The sequence below is a fragment of the Pteronotus mesoamericanus genome, unplaced genomic scaffold, assembly GCF_021234165.1.
Source record: "Pteronotus mesoamericanus isolate MK-2021 breed Mesoamerican mustached bat unplaced genomic scaffold, CSHL_Meso_final scaffold_507, whole genome shotgun sequence".
Lineage (NCBI taxonomy): Eukaryota > Metazoa > Chordata > Mammalia > Chiroptera > Mormoopidae > Pteronotus > Pteronotus mesoamericanus.
The window spans coordinates 4,032,816-4,050,194 of record NW_026555319.1 but is presented as its reverse complement, the minus strand read 5'-3'; the positions used below and the strand labels follow the sequence as shown (position 1 = coordinate 4,050,194).

Here is a 17,379-nt window from a genome sequence, read left to right as displayed (position 1 = left end):
TTCAAATCTACAACACCCCTTCCCCTGCTCACCGCCCGGGGACCTGGACCTAAAGCCAAACCTCTAGTCCCTCCGGGAACGCTTATTCCTATCTCAGCAACTCAAAGAAGAAACAGCCAGGAGGAAGCCTCCCGCCACGCCCAGACCCGCCCTTAGCAGCTGGAGCCCGGATGGAGTCTTCCTCCGCCCACACGGCTGCGCCGGAGGCCCCGCCCCATTCCGGCTACCTGATTGGCTCTGGTGACCGGCCCCCCGAGTGTCAGCCCTGGATTGGCCAGCTTGGCCGCCGCTCGGCGCTCTTTTGGGAGGTGCGCGGCTGGCGTGGCCACGCCCCTTACGTCCGAACGCTCGGTCGCCTCCGGAGGCCTCGCAATCGCAGTCCAGAAGGAAGGGGAGCGTCTGTGCGGGTAACTGTTATGGTGTTGAGTTTGCGGCCAGAGCCGACCGAGACGCGGCTATCGCGGCCATGAAGGTGAGGGACCGGTGGAGAAGGGCAGGCCCTCCTAGCCGCTCCTCTCCGGCCGGGGCGCCCGAATTGCCTTTTTTCCTCCTCGGCAGCACCTCTCCAGAGACCTCCGCTCAGGGGCATCCCGGCCGGTCGGCGCCTGGGTCCCAGACCGGCCCAGCGCGGATAACCTGGGCTCCCCGATCTCTTCAGCTCCCACAGCGCCTCCGATCAGCGAGCCCGAGGAGCGGGGAGAGGCCGGGCGCCCCCCGCGCTCACGCCGCGGGGCCCCTCTCTGCGCCGGGCCCTGTCAGCGTCCTCGGGGGCCTGCGGCAGACCCACTGGTGCTCGCCTCAGCCCTCGAGGCTTTGCCCACAGCGTGCCCTCTCCCCGCAGTCCTTGAACTATCCCAACTGTCGGGACCACCACGGGACTGTGGCAGGACGGAAACTGCAGGATGAAGGGAAGAGGAGTGGTGCGGGGAGCCGTCAGGCTGGGGCCAGGCTAATAGGTCGGAAATGCCTCGGGGCGGGGATCCCACCCCGAAGGATTTTTTTTCCTTCCTCCCATAGACTTAAAACTCTGGGGCTGCGACCTAGAGCGGTGGCAAACTCAGTGTGCCTCCGTCGCCGCTAGGTACGCAGCAAGTAATTGGACAGCTTGAGTTCTTCAGGGTGGGTGGCGGAGCGTGGGAGCAGCACGGAGTGGGAAGTTGAAGGGAAGGGGCAGATGCTGGCCTACTTTGGGGAGCTGCGAATTCTAAAGAGCTCCGTGTACAACCATCATTCAGGTATTGATGCCTCTGCCTCACTCCGACCGAGCGGGATGAGTCACGAGGTGATGATACTCTCCGACGTGGCCGAGTTCATCAGCCTCAATGGAGAGGTGTGCCTGGTAGAGAACGAGCTGCGGGCGCAGCACCCCGCCCGCGCGAGGCCCCGGGGGGTGACTGCGGGTGGTGATCGGGGCCTGTCGAGAGGCCAGCGAGATTCAGCGAGTATTTGGTTGAACGTTTCCTCTGCGTCAGCTCGGGGGGAGATAACTGCGCGTGGAAGTAATTCAAAATACAGTCCCATCCTTTAGGAGTTTAGGAGTCCGAAGAGACGTTCTCAAGGAACCACATCATGAGAATGAAAAAAATGTGAAACTTTCGGGAGCAAAAAAAGGTTATTTCTGGCTGCAGGAAGCAAGGAAGAATTTTGCAATAGGTCACTTTTGAACGTTCAAGTGTGACGCTATCTTAGGGGCCCATTTTTAACTTCCCGGTTTTGTTAGGAAATGTTTTAACTTAGGAAACCTAGTAAAATGTCTCAATCCTAGCTTTCCTTCCTGAAAACCATCATCTCCCAAAAACAACAATAGGGATCTCTATATATAACGCCTTAGAGAGCTTCATTATCTTTGTCAGTATTAAATTCGTGGCCCGTCAAGGAACCAGCTATAGAGCATTAGGGACAAGCCCAGTGTTGAATTTTTATAACCAAGTTCTTTAAGAACGAATGTTTTTGAATTTAGATGGAAGATACTTCTTTCTGAGTTGAAATTTTTAGAAACAAGGTTTGGTGGCAGTTGAAAATGGAGGAAAGAAAGAAACATGTTTTGAAGCATAATGCAGACCTATATAGGCTTCAGTCTAAGCAAGATGACAGTTACGAAGATACTGCTTTTCATTTATGTTTTTGTCAAACTGGATTCACAAAAATTAGGATTTGGGCTATTTGTAATTTAACTTTGTTTAATATTGAAATTGTTTAATTGTGGGGTATTCTTGTCTGTAGATTTCTAGGCAGGGTCAGTAATTCCTGATGTCATGGGATTCTGATATTTGAATGTTCATTTAAGCAAGTACTTTCAGTGGGATTAAAATTACTTTAAAAGCCAAGAAATCAGAAAAAGTACATCTTCACTCAAACCCAGGAACAGCTGATTTTACTCTATGCGTGGAGTGGGTATTTACGTTCTTCCCTTGTTTGCAAAAAAAACAAAACACCAAAAACTGATGTTTTAAAATAGGTTTTAGCTCTTAAGACTCAAGTAACTGTTTAACCTTAGAAGTAGCATTTAACTCCCAATAAGGAAATTTTTTTTAAGTCAAAATTGGTGTCCTGTGTTAATTTGATTTAATCCTCTCTCTTGTTTTTCCGTATTTATTTTGATCTCACCCTTCCTTAATTGCACTAATCATGTTCATTCTTCAAGCTCCAAATGAGATATCAAGGAGAAAGTAATATGTTGACCATAATTTTCTTTCCTTTTTTTTTTCTCTGAAAGGTGGGGGAGTGGTGCTAAGGATCAAGTACACTGTTTTAGAAAAAGCAAGCAAAACCCAAACATGAGGAAGGTATGATCTCCAGCACACATTGCTGTAAAACTCTGTCAATTTGACCAAACGTCTTGCCTACATAATTACTTTTTTAAGATCAGCATCTGTTTTTGCATCCTGTTAGTGTCTAAATGGTTTGAAGAAAGAATTTAGGATGTAGGTAGAATTTCTTCCTTTGTGGTGTATGGTCTGATATTTGGTCATAAATATAGCAGAATTCCTTTCATATTGTGTTTCAGTTGAAGCAGCAGTTTCAATGAGAAATCCTTTCCATTTTAAGGAGCATATTTTTCTCCAGTGGCTGTATATAGGGTAAAGATTTTTGCTTATTATCTTAACTGTTTCTTCTGTTTTAAATACTGTAGGAAAGTTTAACCTAATTGAAATTCAAACTGCAAAACTTACTGATTTCTAGGACTAGTTTTAAGACCTGAAACATCTTTTCATGTTGTTTAATGCAAGGACATTGAATTTTAGCAAACTGAAGGCTGTTTGGAGTTTAAAACAAAGCCTAGGGATGGTTGAATTCTCAGGAAGCTTTCATTGGTGGGAGAACTGAATCCCTGCCTGGTCTTTTTAGCTTCTTACGACATCCAAGAAGATTAATGTTCTTGAATTTGAAATTTCTAGGTTTGTCCTTAAAGATTACTGTAAGATATTATCATATTTAATTAAGAGTTGTGGCAAGCAGCTCTGAGATGACATTGTCATTACTGCTGCTTATCTACTGAGTTGCCCAAAAAGCCTATTACTTTTATTCTGTAAAATAAATGGCACATTTTTTTATTTTCACCAATAGCTTGATTGATTTGGCTATTTTGAGTATGTCAGCTTCTGCCTGTTATTGGCTTCTAGTGGGTAGAGTCCAGGGGTGCTGCTAAACATCTTCCAATGCATAAGACAGTCCCACAGTAAAGAATTATATGGCCAAAATGTCAATAGTACCAAGAAACTTCATAAACCAGTTTTGATTCATTTGACCAGTCACAGCACCTTCTCCATACACTGCAGAAATCTTTTGCATTTCAGTTGCATTTTTACCTTTCTTGAAATAATAAAGCATAATACGCCAAAAATGTTGCGTTATCTTCTTCCATCTTCAGTATTAAAATGGCTGCACAAAAATTCATCAATTTTGATAAGTATTTTTTTAAAATGCATGCTGATATGATTATATGTCACAATACAATCTAACAAAATTGTTTCAAATGACATTAAAGACAACTAAGCACTACTAGAGCCATCATAGGAAAAATACTAAACGGACTCTTTGGCCAGCCCAATAGTTTAATCAAAAGCAAATGGTTTAGGCTGTAATTGCTGGCAGCAAAACAGCATCAGGTACCAAACTGGACCTTGCTTCAGCAACCTCAGTGTTTGAGTTCTGGCCAAGAAAGAATTCAGAGGAAGTCACAGAGGTAGAAGAAGTGAGTTGTAGAAGAATTGGACTCAGGGAAGAAGTTACAGAGGCAAAAAAGAAGGGCCCTTTGGAGTCTGAGTGAGAGAGAGAGGGAGAGACTAGGAAAACACACCTGAGGGAGGGAGGTGGGGAGAGGTGCTGGGTCCTCCATCCTGAGAGTTTTCATCCTCTCTCTAGAGGCAGGAATCTTAGTGGAGGATCCTGATGAACATTCATCAGCTTTACAGGAACGTCCTGTCAGTGTTGTGGTCTTCACTGATTGGTGGGCACCAGATGGGGGCTGTGAGTCAGTGCAGCTGGTCTTGATGTCTGCCATAGCACTGCTTAGCTGGTTTTGCTGTTTTTCTGGGCCTGGAGCTGAAACACAACTAAGACCTAGATGTTACCCCTAGGAGTCAGCGCTTAGGGGAGTGGTGGTGCAAGGGCTTGCGCAGGAGTCGCCCTAGGCGACCCTTCAGCCTCCTGTTCCTTCTCCAAGGGGACTACCACTTGACTAGCAACATGCCAGAGGAGGAAAGGGCGGGAGGATCCAGGTGGCATATGAAAGGTCGGGGTTTAATCTGCATGACTGGTGATATGAATGAAAGGTTACCCAGGGGGTGAGGTCCTTGTTTTCCCCGTTTTGCCCATTGCTAGGCACCTTGGGCCTTCCGCCCCGGTGGCCTTCTGTACCTGGGCCGCCGCCTTTGCTCTGCTCGGGTCTGGCTGACCCTCAGGTAATCATTTAGTTTTCTGTTGTTTTCAAACCCATCAACTCTCTGTCTTTGGCTCTCATTTAATCTTCATAGAAACCGCCATAGCTTTTCTTATTCTTCCTTCTAGTTTGCCTGGTTACTATTACATGTGGTAGAATCATTAAAAGGGATCACGTCCTAATGTATTTTGGAATAGGATTCAAAATTTATAGTAAACTTTTTGTTTTTTCTTTAAATTTTGGAAGTATTTTCCCCCCATAGGGATTCTAAAAGCATATTAGATCATACACACACACACACACACACACACACACACACACTCTCTCTCACTCAAAGGCAGCTGAACCTTGAAGCCATTTGAACACTGGCACTGTGCCAGAAAGAAGAAGGGGCTGCTGCTCCTGTAAAGAAACAACACATTTCCTCTTGCTTTGTTGACTGAGCGATGATTCAGAATGGGCTTCTATTGTGTGAATCTGGCTGAGGAACCTGAGAGAGTGCTTATAAAACCCTTAGTCTGTTATTGTGGTGGAAATAAGTGTCACAACCCTGGAAACTGTCAGTCCCCTCTCATGCAAATTGTGGAAGTTTGTGGATAACACTCCTCACCCCTCCCCTCCTTTATACTCCTACCCAGGGGAGGAAATTTCGAATTCTTTCTCTAGGTATAGTATAGGAGGAACACTTTCAGCCTTTCTGCTATCAAAGGAAAAAAAGCAATTTTTATATTGGCGGGTTTTAGCAAATGAGCTACATGCTTGGCTCAGTACTTTCTGGGACCTGCCAGATCTGTCTTCCCAGGGCGGGGTGGGGCGGGGCGAGGGGGGCAGTCTAGTCAACCAGATGGTAAGCTGCTGTTGGTCAGCTGGGGTCAAATTATCAAGACTGATTGGCTGCAGAGGTAAAATCATGTTTCCAGTTGGTGTTATTAGTAAACAAGCAAACATTTAAATTTGTATTTGTCTTATTTCTTAATTAGTTCCACTTCCGGTAGAGTTATTGGCCCTCAAAAATCTTGGTGCAATGGCTTTGAAAAAACCACAAAAACTGGCATTGGGCCAGCATAACATGAAGAGATACAGGGGTCTATGGCAGTCCAGATGGGGGCTTTGGAATTTAGTCTTTTGCTATGACCCCCGTAAGTTTTTAATATGATAGCTGGTTCTTAACAGATACAGGCTAGGCCATGGTTCCAAGGCTAATCTAGTCAGGGACAATTTTGGCCTAAGGGGGTACATAGGAAAGGGATTACCAAGTAAAAACCATTTATTTTCCGTCGTCATGGATGACTAGAAAATAAATGGCAAACACAGCTAAATTGTTTGAGCCAGAAGTTTTGTGCCAAGGCATAGGTAGGTAGGTAGTTGCCTCCTTTGGTTTTTCTCTGCATTCATGGTCAATGGAGGAGATGTTGCCATCTTTACAGATGATTGTTCTTTTTAACCTCTTGGATTCATGTAGTTTAACCTGTAGAGTCTTGCTCTCAACCATGGTTCCAAGTAGGATTTAGAATTTAGTCACATAAGGCCCAGGTCATAGCTTTAGTTTTCTGAGATCCAGACTTTAGCTTTATTCATCGAAGGGTGTAGTAGAGTTTTTTTAATAGGCAAATAGAAGATGGGCAGTGAACCTTACATAAGGCAGCGCAATAACTCAGTGAATTTACTGCAAATTCAAAAAGCCAAAGGTCTGTGCTTTGTGTGCTGTCTGTATATAAATTGGGTTTGCTCAGAAACATGTAGGAGGAAAATGGAGTAGTTTGGAAAGACCTTCAAGCTTACTACCAAAAGATGAGCGGAGAGTAAATTTAAAAAAGGAGGGGGGGCAGAGTGCAGATGGAAGATCCTAGGGGATGGAGAAGACAGAAATGGAATTTGAGTCTCTGAAGCTTTTAAAGGAAGCGTGCCAAAGGGGAAGCTTTTTGGCTATTACCCTACCAGACACAGTAACTGGGTTCTACGGAAATATTACAGGCAAAGAGTCAAGAACTCTGAGAACTGGCATGCCCCCCACCCCTCAAGAGCCCGCACTTAATAACTGTTGGAAAATGCTCTCTTAAATAGTTCTTACTGCTTTGGGGAAGAGAATGTAGGCAGAGGCAGGCCATGGGAGCACGGGGCTGAAGTGCTGGTCTCAGGACCCCTGAGGCGCGGGCCTCAGGGGGAAGCCAGGCCCCTTTGGTTCAGGAATCTGCTGAGGGATTCTCCAGCCAAAACCACGCGGGCAAGAAGGAGAAATCGCCCAGACTGAGCAGTTCACCTTTTAACCTCAGCTGTACGTTTGCATCACATGGGGAATTTTCAAAAATTCTAATGCCGAGGCTGTACCCCAGACCAGTTAAGTCAGGCTCCGGGGCTGGGACCCAGGCATCAGCAATTTCTCAGGCTTCACTTGTGAGTCCGACCACTGCTGTGGACACGGTTTCACGGGCCTCGGCGCCTCCCCACCGAGACATGGCGACCACAGCCACTGTGGTGCAGGACCAAAAACCCCTGCTCTGCAGCAGCTGGGGAGATAGGGTCTCTAAAGACAGGACCTTCATCTCGGCACTGAGGGGCCAGAAAGCACGGGGCTTAAAGGGGAAATGGAAGGAAAGTTTTAAAAACATGCTGGATAGGAAAGAAAGGTACTTCAGAGAAAACTAGATTTCTATGGTTTCAAATTCCTAACCTTTCAGGAAGGCTGCCGTGTTGCAGATGCAACTGTCAGACGATACCAGTGTATGTAGGGAGATTTATCCTTCAGGATGATGCTAAGAGTATTACTGGGAGATTAATTCTCTTATTGGGAGATTTTGACCAAATTTAAGTTCACACATCTAATGAGGCTGAAACCTAGATTCTTCAGTGTTTCTTCTTTCCCTCTGCTGTGGTTTTTGGTTTAGTTTTACCAAATAATAGGTTATTTTTTGCCTAGGACAACACTTGAGGTGCTGTGCTTTTTAATTTTTATTTTATGATATTGGCCAAAAGAAGAAAGGAGTGTTTTTTTCATTATTTTCCCTTCTGAGGAATGAAGAGGAAATTCCCTCCCTTTTATAGAAACATGAGGAATGGGGCAAAATTATTACTCTTCAGTATGATGTCTACACAGGGATTCTACCTGTTTTCCCAGAATAAGTCCTCCTGTTCTCTTCACCAGAGCTGTAAATATTTCAGCTTATTAGAACTGTAACAACTGTACTCCTTAGTTTGGCTTGACAATCCATAAAATTGATTTCTGAAAGGAAAAAATGTGTGGCCATGCTGCTTTTAAAAGGGAGTGTCACTTGAGATTTTTAGGTCAGAATCATTTTTTACCCTTTCTCAGTAAGACAATTTGAACTTTCTAGGTAGCATGAAAATCTTAAATGTTACATTGCCTTTCAAGAAGTTATGTCAAAAACCCCTGCTTACCAGTCATGATGGTGGGACTAGAGGCAGTGGAAGAGAGCAGCGCCGTCTACCAGGAACCCGCTGGGGGAGGGCAGCGACGCCCCCCAGGAGGCAGAAGGGGGATACAAGCTAACACAGCCGTGTAATTGTTTGGTAGCGAGGTCAGTAGGAAGCTGAAGCTTCTCAAAAATTTTACTTCTTTAAACCCCCGGAAGGAAGAAAAGTTATCCTGGTTATACGTTCTACACTTGAGGTATAATTTCCCAAAAATGTTATGTGCAAATTAAAAAGTTTAAAACAGCATTCCACTTGTTTTAGGAGCTCAGTGTGTAAAGCACGGTAGGTGGAATCCTTTGGTAAAAGAATACTCACTTTAAATGAACTCTTAGTAAATCTGGGTTTTCATCCTTTCATGTTTAAACAAACCATGACTCTAGAGCCTAACGTATATATTTAAAGGGATGAACTACTAACTATAATGTAACCTGACTTTTAAAGGCAGCAGTATGTCTTGAGAATTATAGGTTGTGAAGCTCTATAATACTTAAGTCAGTGACCCTGATACTTAAGACTGTTTGAACTTTATATTGTGGTTTCTTACTGCTTTACCTTTTCCTTTCCCTGTATTTAATATAGCATATTACTTCCAGGTAGTAGCAAGAATAGCACGATCCTTTTACAGCATCCCAAATAGCCTTTTAAAGTTGATAAAAAAAAATTTTTTTTAAGCGCTTGTTGGACAAACAGTAAATGTTTGACTGAGTTAGATAACTAAATGGACTATACTATTGCCATATGCTGCCATTTCTATTACCTGTCACATTATCTAGCGTCTACAGTATGCTTAAGGATTAGGACAAGGGGCAAACATTAGTTCCAAACATCATAGATTTTCTACTCTAACGTGGGAAAATATCTTAAGCCCTTACTGAAAAAAATATCTGTATGTATATATACTTCTAAAAAGCTTGGTTATCGGGTTTCTGAGTCAGCAGTGAAAAAGCAGACAGACTGCTAGGTGAGTACAGTGGTAGCCGCGGAGGTCCACAGGAAGGGGAGAAAGAAGAAAAACATGGAAGGCCGTTTGTTTCAGGCCGCTTAGTGGAGGGGCAGGCAGACAGCCCATACACTTGGGGAGGTCGTTGTGATTATTGAGTCATCAAAAATTGTGTTCAGTATTGGAAGAGTTAGGATAACTACTTAAAAATATTTTCCTTAGTGTCAAATTAATGTATTCTTTTTAAAGAACTTGGAAAGTAGAGAAAAATTCAAGAGAATTACATGAGATACATTAAAACCTTGAGAGCTTCAGTTGGTATTTTGATGTTTCTCCATTTTTTTAAAAATAAAAAAAATTATTTTTATATGCCATTGCTTATTATGCTCAGCTACAAATGAGAACAGAAGTTTAATTGAATTAATTTGAATTTATAGTCTTCCAGCTACATGATAGCTGGGAAAATCTCTCTCGGCCTACGGAATGTGCTTCCCGTGTGGCAGCCACCGGTCTAAGGTTGTCAGATACAGCACAGGACGCTCAGTTAAATTCAAATTTCAAGTAAACAACAAACTATTTTTGTGTGTAAGCCAACGACTTTCAACCTTTTTCATCTCATGGCACACATAGACTAATCACTAAAGTTCTGCAGTGTATATTTTTTGCTAATCTGACAAAAAAAACCCAAAACACACCCAGAATTTTGATTCATTCACACGATAGCTACTGTTGTGTTGTTGATGGTCCAAGGGGAAAAGAGGTCAGTGTCACTGACTAAATAGTCAAGTATTGCATGTTTTAAAAAATTCTTGCAGGACACTGTCAAAAATCACTGGTGTAAGCACATCCCAGATATTGCACAGCATGTACTTCTATCCATTTTGTACTTGTATCTCCAATGCCAAATATTCTTTGCAAATACCAGAGAGTTATCTCTTTCCAAATAGCTTAAAATTTTTTGATGCTGAAAAGAATCTCAGTTATTTAGGGCAAACATACCTCTCCAGAGTGGCACTCCCTGAGGATCCCAGGGAGCCCAGGTTCCACTTCACTTTAAACTGGTCCTCCTTGTGTTCTCTTCCAGGCGGGTGCCACGTCTATGTGGGCTTCATGCTGTGGGCTGCTGAATGAAGTCATGGGAACCGGCGCCGTCAGGGGCCAGCAGGCAGGGTTTGCAGGAGGCACCGGTCCGTTCAGATTTACACCAAACTCTGACTTTACCACTTACCCACCAGCACCTACAGAAGGGCCTAATATCGTTTGCAAAGCCTGTGGACTTTCATTTTCAGTCTTCAGAAAGAAGGTGGGTTAGATGGAATGTTTCGTACAAAAGACATCAGAGTTCTTAATTGTATGTAATTTTGAACACTAATGAGTCTTCATTTCTTCTAATAAAAGTACTAGAGAGTTAGTCCTGTTAACCATTTCTCATGGAAGAGTACTCAGTTGAAGGGACTAAATCACCGTTCGAGTTTTCTGACTAGACATTACTGGTCATGTTGCTCAGGCACCCTTTCTCCTGAACTCTGACCCGTTCGCACACCTTGATTCTTCCTATGATGCTTATGTTCTGAAGCAAGAGATTTAATTAGTGTGCAATTTTATTCAGAGGTATTACTGTAACTCTGATCTCAGTTTTAAAAAATGTATCCCTTACCCATGTTCTTAACTCAAGTGAAGAAATGAAGGTAAGTATTAAGATAAGTACTGTTTAGAGGTTCAACATAAAACACTTCGGTTAAAGTTGTTCTTCCTGAGAACAATTGTGTTGCTAGGCCATTTTGCAATCTGTCAGTTTAGTTCTTTGAAATACTTTAGGGTCACGACCAGTGGGGTTCAACACGTTGGGCATCGTCCTGCAAAGTGAAAGGTTGCTGGTTCGATTCCTTCTCAGGCACGTACGTGGGTTGTAGGCCAGGTCCCCGGTTGGGGGTGTGCAAGAGGCAACCTATCAGTGTTTCTCTCCTTCTCTTTCTCCTTCCCGTCCCCTCTCTCTAAAAATAAATATTTAGAAAAAGAAATACTTAAGGAACAAGGTGTTAACTTGTGGGAACAATGCACCAAACGGAAATGACCACATCTTAGTGCCTTTTAAGCTTGCTTGTGATAAAGGTACATAGGGTCCAGGTGACTGCATTAGTGGGGTCCTCTATTGGCTTGGATTGACCTTGAGAGATGAGTTGCCTTTTTCTTTCCTTGTTTTATGCTTTTTCCCGTTGTTTTTTTTTTAACTTTTAGTCCCCTTATACCCCACTCTCCCCAGCAGTCACCACACTGCTGTTCATGGCCGTGAGTCTTTTTTCCTTTTTGCTCAATCCCTCCTCCCTTGCTCCTCCCCTTCTCTTTAAATAGGGAAATTGTTCAAATAGGAAGAGTTTGTGGTTGTGCTTTCTGCTCCCTGTGTTTCAAGTCAGCTCTGTTCTGCTAATTACATGTTTGCACCAAGGGGTGGAAAAGTTTTAATTCATTAACACGAGTGTGTGCTTTTCCTAAAGGGCTGTATTTGAACTTCAGCGAGTCCAAACTGCCTCAGCAGTAAGTGTTTTGATTTTCATGGCTTTTGAAACATTGAAAAATGCCTGTGAGAATAGTCTGGTGCCGCAGAGGACTTCCTAAGAACCAGAACTGAATTTTAATAAAAGGTAGAAAGAAAGGGAACTAATACTTTCACAACGGCTTGTACCTGGCTATCAGTAAATGCTGCTTTTCTGTTTCTTCAGCATGTGTGTTGTGACTGCAAGAAGGATTTTTGCTCCGTTTGTTCAGTGTTACAAGAAAATCTCCGTAGATGTTCCACCTGTCACTTACTACAAGAGACAGCCTTTCAGCGCCCTCAGTTAATGCGGCTGAAAGTGAAGGACCTGCGGCAGTACCTCCTTCTTAGAAACATACCGATTGACACCTGTCGAGAGAAAGAAGACTTGGTAGATCTCGTGCTGTGCCACCATGGGCTGGGCTCTGAGGACGACCTGGACACCAGCAGTCTGAATTCGTCAGGGTCCCAGAGCTCTAGCTTTTTCACACATTCCTTTTTTTCAAGCTATACAGCCCCTTCTGCTACTGTGTCATCGTTTCAGGGAGAGCTCATGGGTGGAGACCGGACCTTAGGATCTGGACTGCTGGCACAGGTACGAGGGGCCAGTTACCCAGAGGGCCTGGCATGGCTACTCGTAGCCACATACAGGGGGCCTTTAGGGGTTGCTGCCTCCTTGCGGGAGCCAGAGGTTCCAACGCACTGAACTCGGGGGTTACAGGCTCTCCCAATGTGATTCTCCGAACTTAGGCCCAGGCAGCTACCTCAGGGCCCTAAATAACTAATCAGTTCCTTGAATTTAGTTACCTCAGTTTCCCTATCTTATATAGTTAAGTACCAGTGAAATAATGACTTTAAATAGTAGAATATAAATATTTGTAGGACAATTTGTGTGCCAGTCACCACGGAAACAGTGGTGTAAGTTAACCTAATGCCCAGTTGCCTTGCTATAGTAGAATTGTCCTAATTTAGATCATGGGAAAGAACCATCTGAATTAGTGAAAGAATGTGGTTATTTGCTAATTTCAAAAATTATTTGTTAATTTGCAGAATACTCTCCCATTGAGGTACCTGGGCATCCTGATTAAATGACAGGCAAGGGCCTGTAATTAATAGCAGTTTGTATATATGAATAATTCCAAAATGCTGAGAGAATTATTTTGAACAATTCTCTCCACACTTTCCTCCCCAAATAAAGGATTTAGAAGCAGAGGGAATTTTGGTCTAGTTGTCTTTTAAATAGTCATAAATTAGACAAGTTCAAGCTAGTTTTATCATTTCCCAAATGAGAGCTGGCATAATTAATTAGGGAAACATAAGAGACATCTGACTTTTGTGCTACTTTTGGGTTTACAACATCACTTGGGAGGTGGGGATCTTTGGATGCTACCTTATGGTGCTTGTGAACCAGGGGGTGGAGTATTTGAAATTGAGAACTGACCTAGACTGCAGGGCTATAGTCAAAATACAAGTCGAAAAGAAAAAGATGCGGAAGAAGGTATATAAATCAAATCGAAGGATAGAAAAAGAGTACCTCTGACTATTGAGGAATTTCTAAAAACTAGAACTAGCATCATCCATCAGTGACGTCTAGATACCATTCTTTGGAATGAAATCTTTCAAATACCTCTGACACTTGGACTAACCTTAGGGCTTTAGTTTCTGTCTATGTCTTAGAGGCTCCAGTTAAACCAGCCACATGCCGGTTCTTTGGTAATGACTCAGTGTAATTCCACACGCTTATGGCTTTGGCATTCCATGATGGCATCTTCCTCAGGGGGTTCTGGTTAGGTTTTATAAATTCCCATACACCTGGGGATTTGGCTTTGCGGTAACTTCATGGCAGCTAAGTGGCTTATGGATCACATAGGGCCCCACTCTTTGGGAGGGGCAGCCACATTCAGGATGCAGAGAAGTCATGGGGTATGCCCGGTGTTGGGAGGATCTGTGGGAAGGGTTCCTCCACGGATGAAGGCGGGTTGGTACTGTTAGGGAAATGTGATTCCTGACATGACCGTATCCATTGTGGGTACAGGTACAAAGTGAAATAGCTTCAGCAAACACAGAAGACGACGACGACGACGATGAAGACGACGACGATGACGACGATGAAGAAAACTTGGAGGAACAGGTGAGATCTATAAAATTTGGTTTCCCTGACATGTCACCCTGGCAGGCAGGAAACTGCCCATGTGTACCTTTGCCAGATGAGCACAGGATGTTTCTTCTGGTTTGAAGGTAGCACAATATATAAAACACCTTAAGGACTGATGAGAAATCTGGGAAGACAATCCAGGGCCAGTATGACCACGGGGCGCGGGGAGCACGTTTTCTTCTTCGCTGCGGGAGGTCTGGGTTTGCAGGAGCGGAGGTGATAGAAGCGCTGTGATTTCAGACGCCTGGCCTCTCTAAGAAGAGACTGAGAGCTTCGCTGTCTGACCTGTCAAGCCTTGAAGATGTGGAAGGGATGAGCGTTCGCCAGCTGAAGGAGATCCTGGCTCGGAATTTTGTCAACTACTCCGGCTGTTGTGAAAAATGGGAGCTGGTAGAGAAAGTAAACCGGTTATACAAAGAGAATGAAGAAAACCAAAAGTCATGTAAGTTTTTCCTTTTCGCCATAGTATCCTTCCTTAGGCTTTAGAAACTGGACTGTTTTTGTTACAAATCAAATTTATTTCTGAGAAAATGATGTATCCTTTTATTGAGTGTGAATTAGTTACATGAACCTATTTATAGATCTGTTAAGAAGTAAGTCCATTATGGGATGATGGCTTTGTGAGATCACTGTTGCCCAGTGAGTTAGGTAATCATTTGTTCTGTCTGGTTTTTGTTGGCATAACTTATTAGAACTCTGATGGAATTCCTTGTATTCCAAGTATCTATAAAATGCTTGTTTTCTCACTAATCACTCAAGTAGGCCAATACTTAGGATTTAAAAGGTGCAATCTCAATTAACCAAACAGTAGAAAAAAATTCCCTGGATCCAAGATGTTAACTATTACATTTTTGGCATCAAGTAGCACTAGGTTTCTGTGTAAGTCACAGAAAGCTTAGGTTATGAACTCCGAAAAACTTAATGAGGAAGCGTGGGGCAGAAATCCTCAGCTGCTAACAGGGCCAAACCGCAGAGCATTTATAGACAAGAAAAAACAAATCAGTGGTGTTCAGACTGACAAATACTACATTCTTATCTAGACTTCAACAGTCCTCCCATCACTAACTTTTATCATCTCAAGTTTTTATCTTTAAAAGCTGGTTATAATATAGCATTTGTTGATAAACAGGTTTATTCCTAGAATATGCACAAGTTATTATTTCTAAGATGATGCTACAGGGGTAGGTACAGGAATCTTAATCCCCAGAGCCTTCTGGGATCCCAGGCTTGTGCCTGGGAAATGGCATTCTGGCAGTGAGGGGAGAAGCCAGTTTTAAAAGCCAACAGTGTGCAGTGCACGTGGGAAGGGTGTGGCCACGCCTGGTGTCAAGGAGAGGAGGCCAGGATGTGCATCATGGCCCGAGTGCCTTTCTCAGTCTATCACTGGTCCAGTCTCCAAGCCCGTGGGACACATTGTTTTGAACACAGCTTGAACCTTTCCTAATTTGACTGGCTTCAGCCACTTATGCCAGAATTCACCCCAGCAGCCTTACCCAATAGCCTTGACAGACACTGGCTCTCTGCTTCATGGTCAGAAGAATTGGAAGGAACCCGCCATGCCACAGAGGAGACCAAAGCCCAGACAGATTTACTCTCAGGAGCCTTCTCATGTCTTCTCCATCAGATCATCTTACTGTGTGGATCCTTTCCCCCTGCTCCTCAGTAGCAGCCAAATTATAAAAATCTCATGACATAACACTGTTTATTTCTCTTAAATCCAGGGGTTACTGGCTTTTCAAGCTTGACTTCTTTTCTTTCTAATCATATTCATGATCCCCTTTGATCCTTTCTGTGACCAGTAGAAAGGGAAGCCTCCATGTCCATAGCTCTGTGGCCAGATCTCAGGCTATCAACTTTTTTTAACTCATTCAGCATCTTTCTTATTCTAGGTCTGGATTTTCTCAAAACCTAACCTGGGCCACAGAGCCAGGGTGGCCCATCCTTTTTGAGTTAGACAGATTCTAGCAGTACCAGGGTAGCTAGAAACACAGACGGCTTTTGAGGTGCTTCCAAGGCTGAGATGGGGCGGGGGTATAGGCTGCTTCCCTATCAGTGTGGGAACATGTCTCCCTTTTCCTGCTGAGATGAGACCCCAGAGGCTGCAACTCTCCCAAAGCCACCCAGTTGGGCTGAAAATTCCAGTGGTGGTAGGACTCCAAGGCCTGTATTTAGAATAACTTAGGGATTCATTTTTATTTACAGAAGCAATCTATATTCACAAAAACCTTGAGTTACATAGATTAAAATAGAATTAAATAGCTAACATGTGTTGGGCACTTCATACCTGACCCTAATCGAGGCATTTCTCGTTTATTCGTCACAAAACTCTACCAGGTGCAGGCACTAACGTCACTGCCATTTCTAGTGGAGGGGAGTGCAGGGAAGTTGGGATGGTTTTTCTTAGAGGAGGGTCATGCTGCGCCTGTCGTGGTCACTCAGCAGGTGGCCGCTCAGCCTGTCAGGTGGCCCTGTCAGCAGCTCCAGCTCTCTGTTGCCTTTCAGATGGTGAACGAACGCAGCTGCAGGACGAGGAAGACGACAGCCTGTGCCGTATCTGCATGGATGCCGTCATCGACTGCGTCCTGCTTGAGTGCGGTCACATGGTCACCTGCACCAAGTGCGGCAAGCGCATGAGCGAGTGTCCCATCTGTCGGCAGTATGTGGTGCGTGCTGTGCATGTGTTCAAGTCCTGAAGTGACGCTGTCCCCGACAGGACATTCGCCCCCAAGCTTGATCCCAGACATTTCAGTGCACACAAGGGACTAGAAACTTACTGTTTGAAAGTTGAAGTTATTTTTAAAAATTATTTTCACTACTAACTGGGAACAAAGATTCATCCTAAATTACAGCAACATTGGTTCATGCCATACGCCTGTCAGCCTGTGGACATGCTCGGTTTCCCGGGTTCAGCCCGGCTTCATCTGTGATCATTAATCGCTGAAGTCAGACTGCTTATGGCATCAGCTTCCCTCCCTCTGGAGGACCTTTATCTTTACTTCTTCCTCCTATTTTTAACTTAAACTGCTCAGATGTTTGAAACTTCTGTTCTCTTTGGATGACATCATTGTCCACAAGTGACTGACATGGTACACACCAGTGGCACCTCTGAATGTTCACTTTATTAGTCATGTATATTTTAAATGCTACTATTTGATGAATGTAAGTTTCCACATTGTTGCTATTTCTGCATTTAAACTTAATTGGGAACAACTGACATTCTATAGTCAACTGCCAGAGCCTTAGACTAACCATGTCCATTTCTGTTCAGGTACAGCTTTTTATAGCAAGGGCTGCATCTCGCTTCTTTCACTAGAGAAATGTGTGTTAAATTCTTTATTTATATGTAACTGGTTTACACTGTTTTGTATAGTGAAAGTGTATTTTCAGTGCTACTGCTAGCTAATTGAACTTTAGGAATAAAATTAGATTTTCAAAAA

General features: G+C 43.8%; 1 protein-coding gene across 5 annotated transcripts; it reads left to right on the top strand.

Annotated features, from left to right (window-relative positions):
• The first annotated feature begins 341 nt into the window (after positions 1–341).
• Positions 342–17,379, top strand: RNF34 (ring finger protein 34). Of its 5 annotated transcripts, none has more exons than XM_054593949.1 (7): positions 342–472; positions 2,717–2,786; positions 10,339–10,557; positions 11,975–12,382; positions 13,823–13,918; positions 14,183–14,384; positions 16,445–17,379. In XM_054593949.1, exons 2-7 carry the CDS (start codon positions 2,778–2,780, stop codon positions 16,633–16,635), a joined length of 1,125 nt encoding a protein of 374 aa, XP_054449924.1. In that variant the 5' UTR covers positions 342–472; positions 2,717–2,777; the 3' UTR covers positions 16,636–17,379. The 5 variants fall into 5 exon arrangements, with proteins under 5 accessions (XP_054449924.1, XP_054449927.1, XP_054449926.1 ...); XM_054593951.1 differs by lacking the exon at positions 342–472 and adding an exon at positions 602–956; XM_054593952.1 differs by lacking the exon at positions 2,717–2,786 and having other exon boundaries at positions 355–472.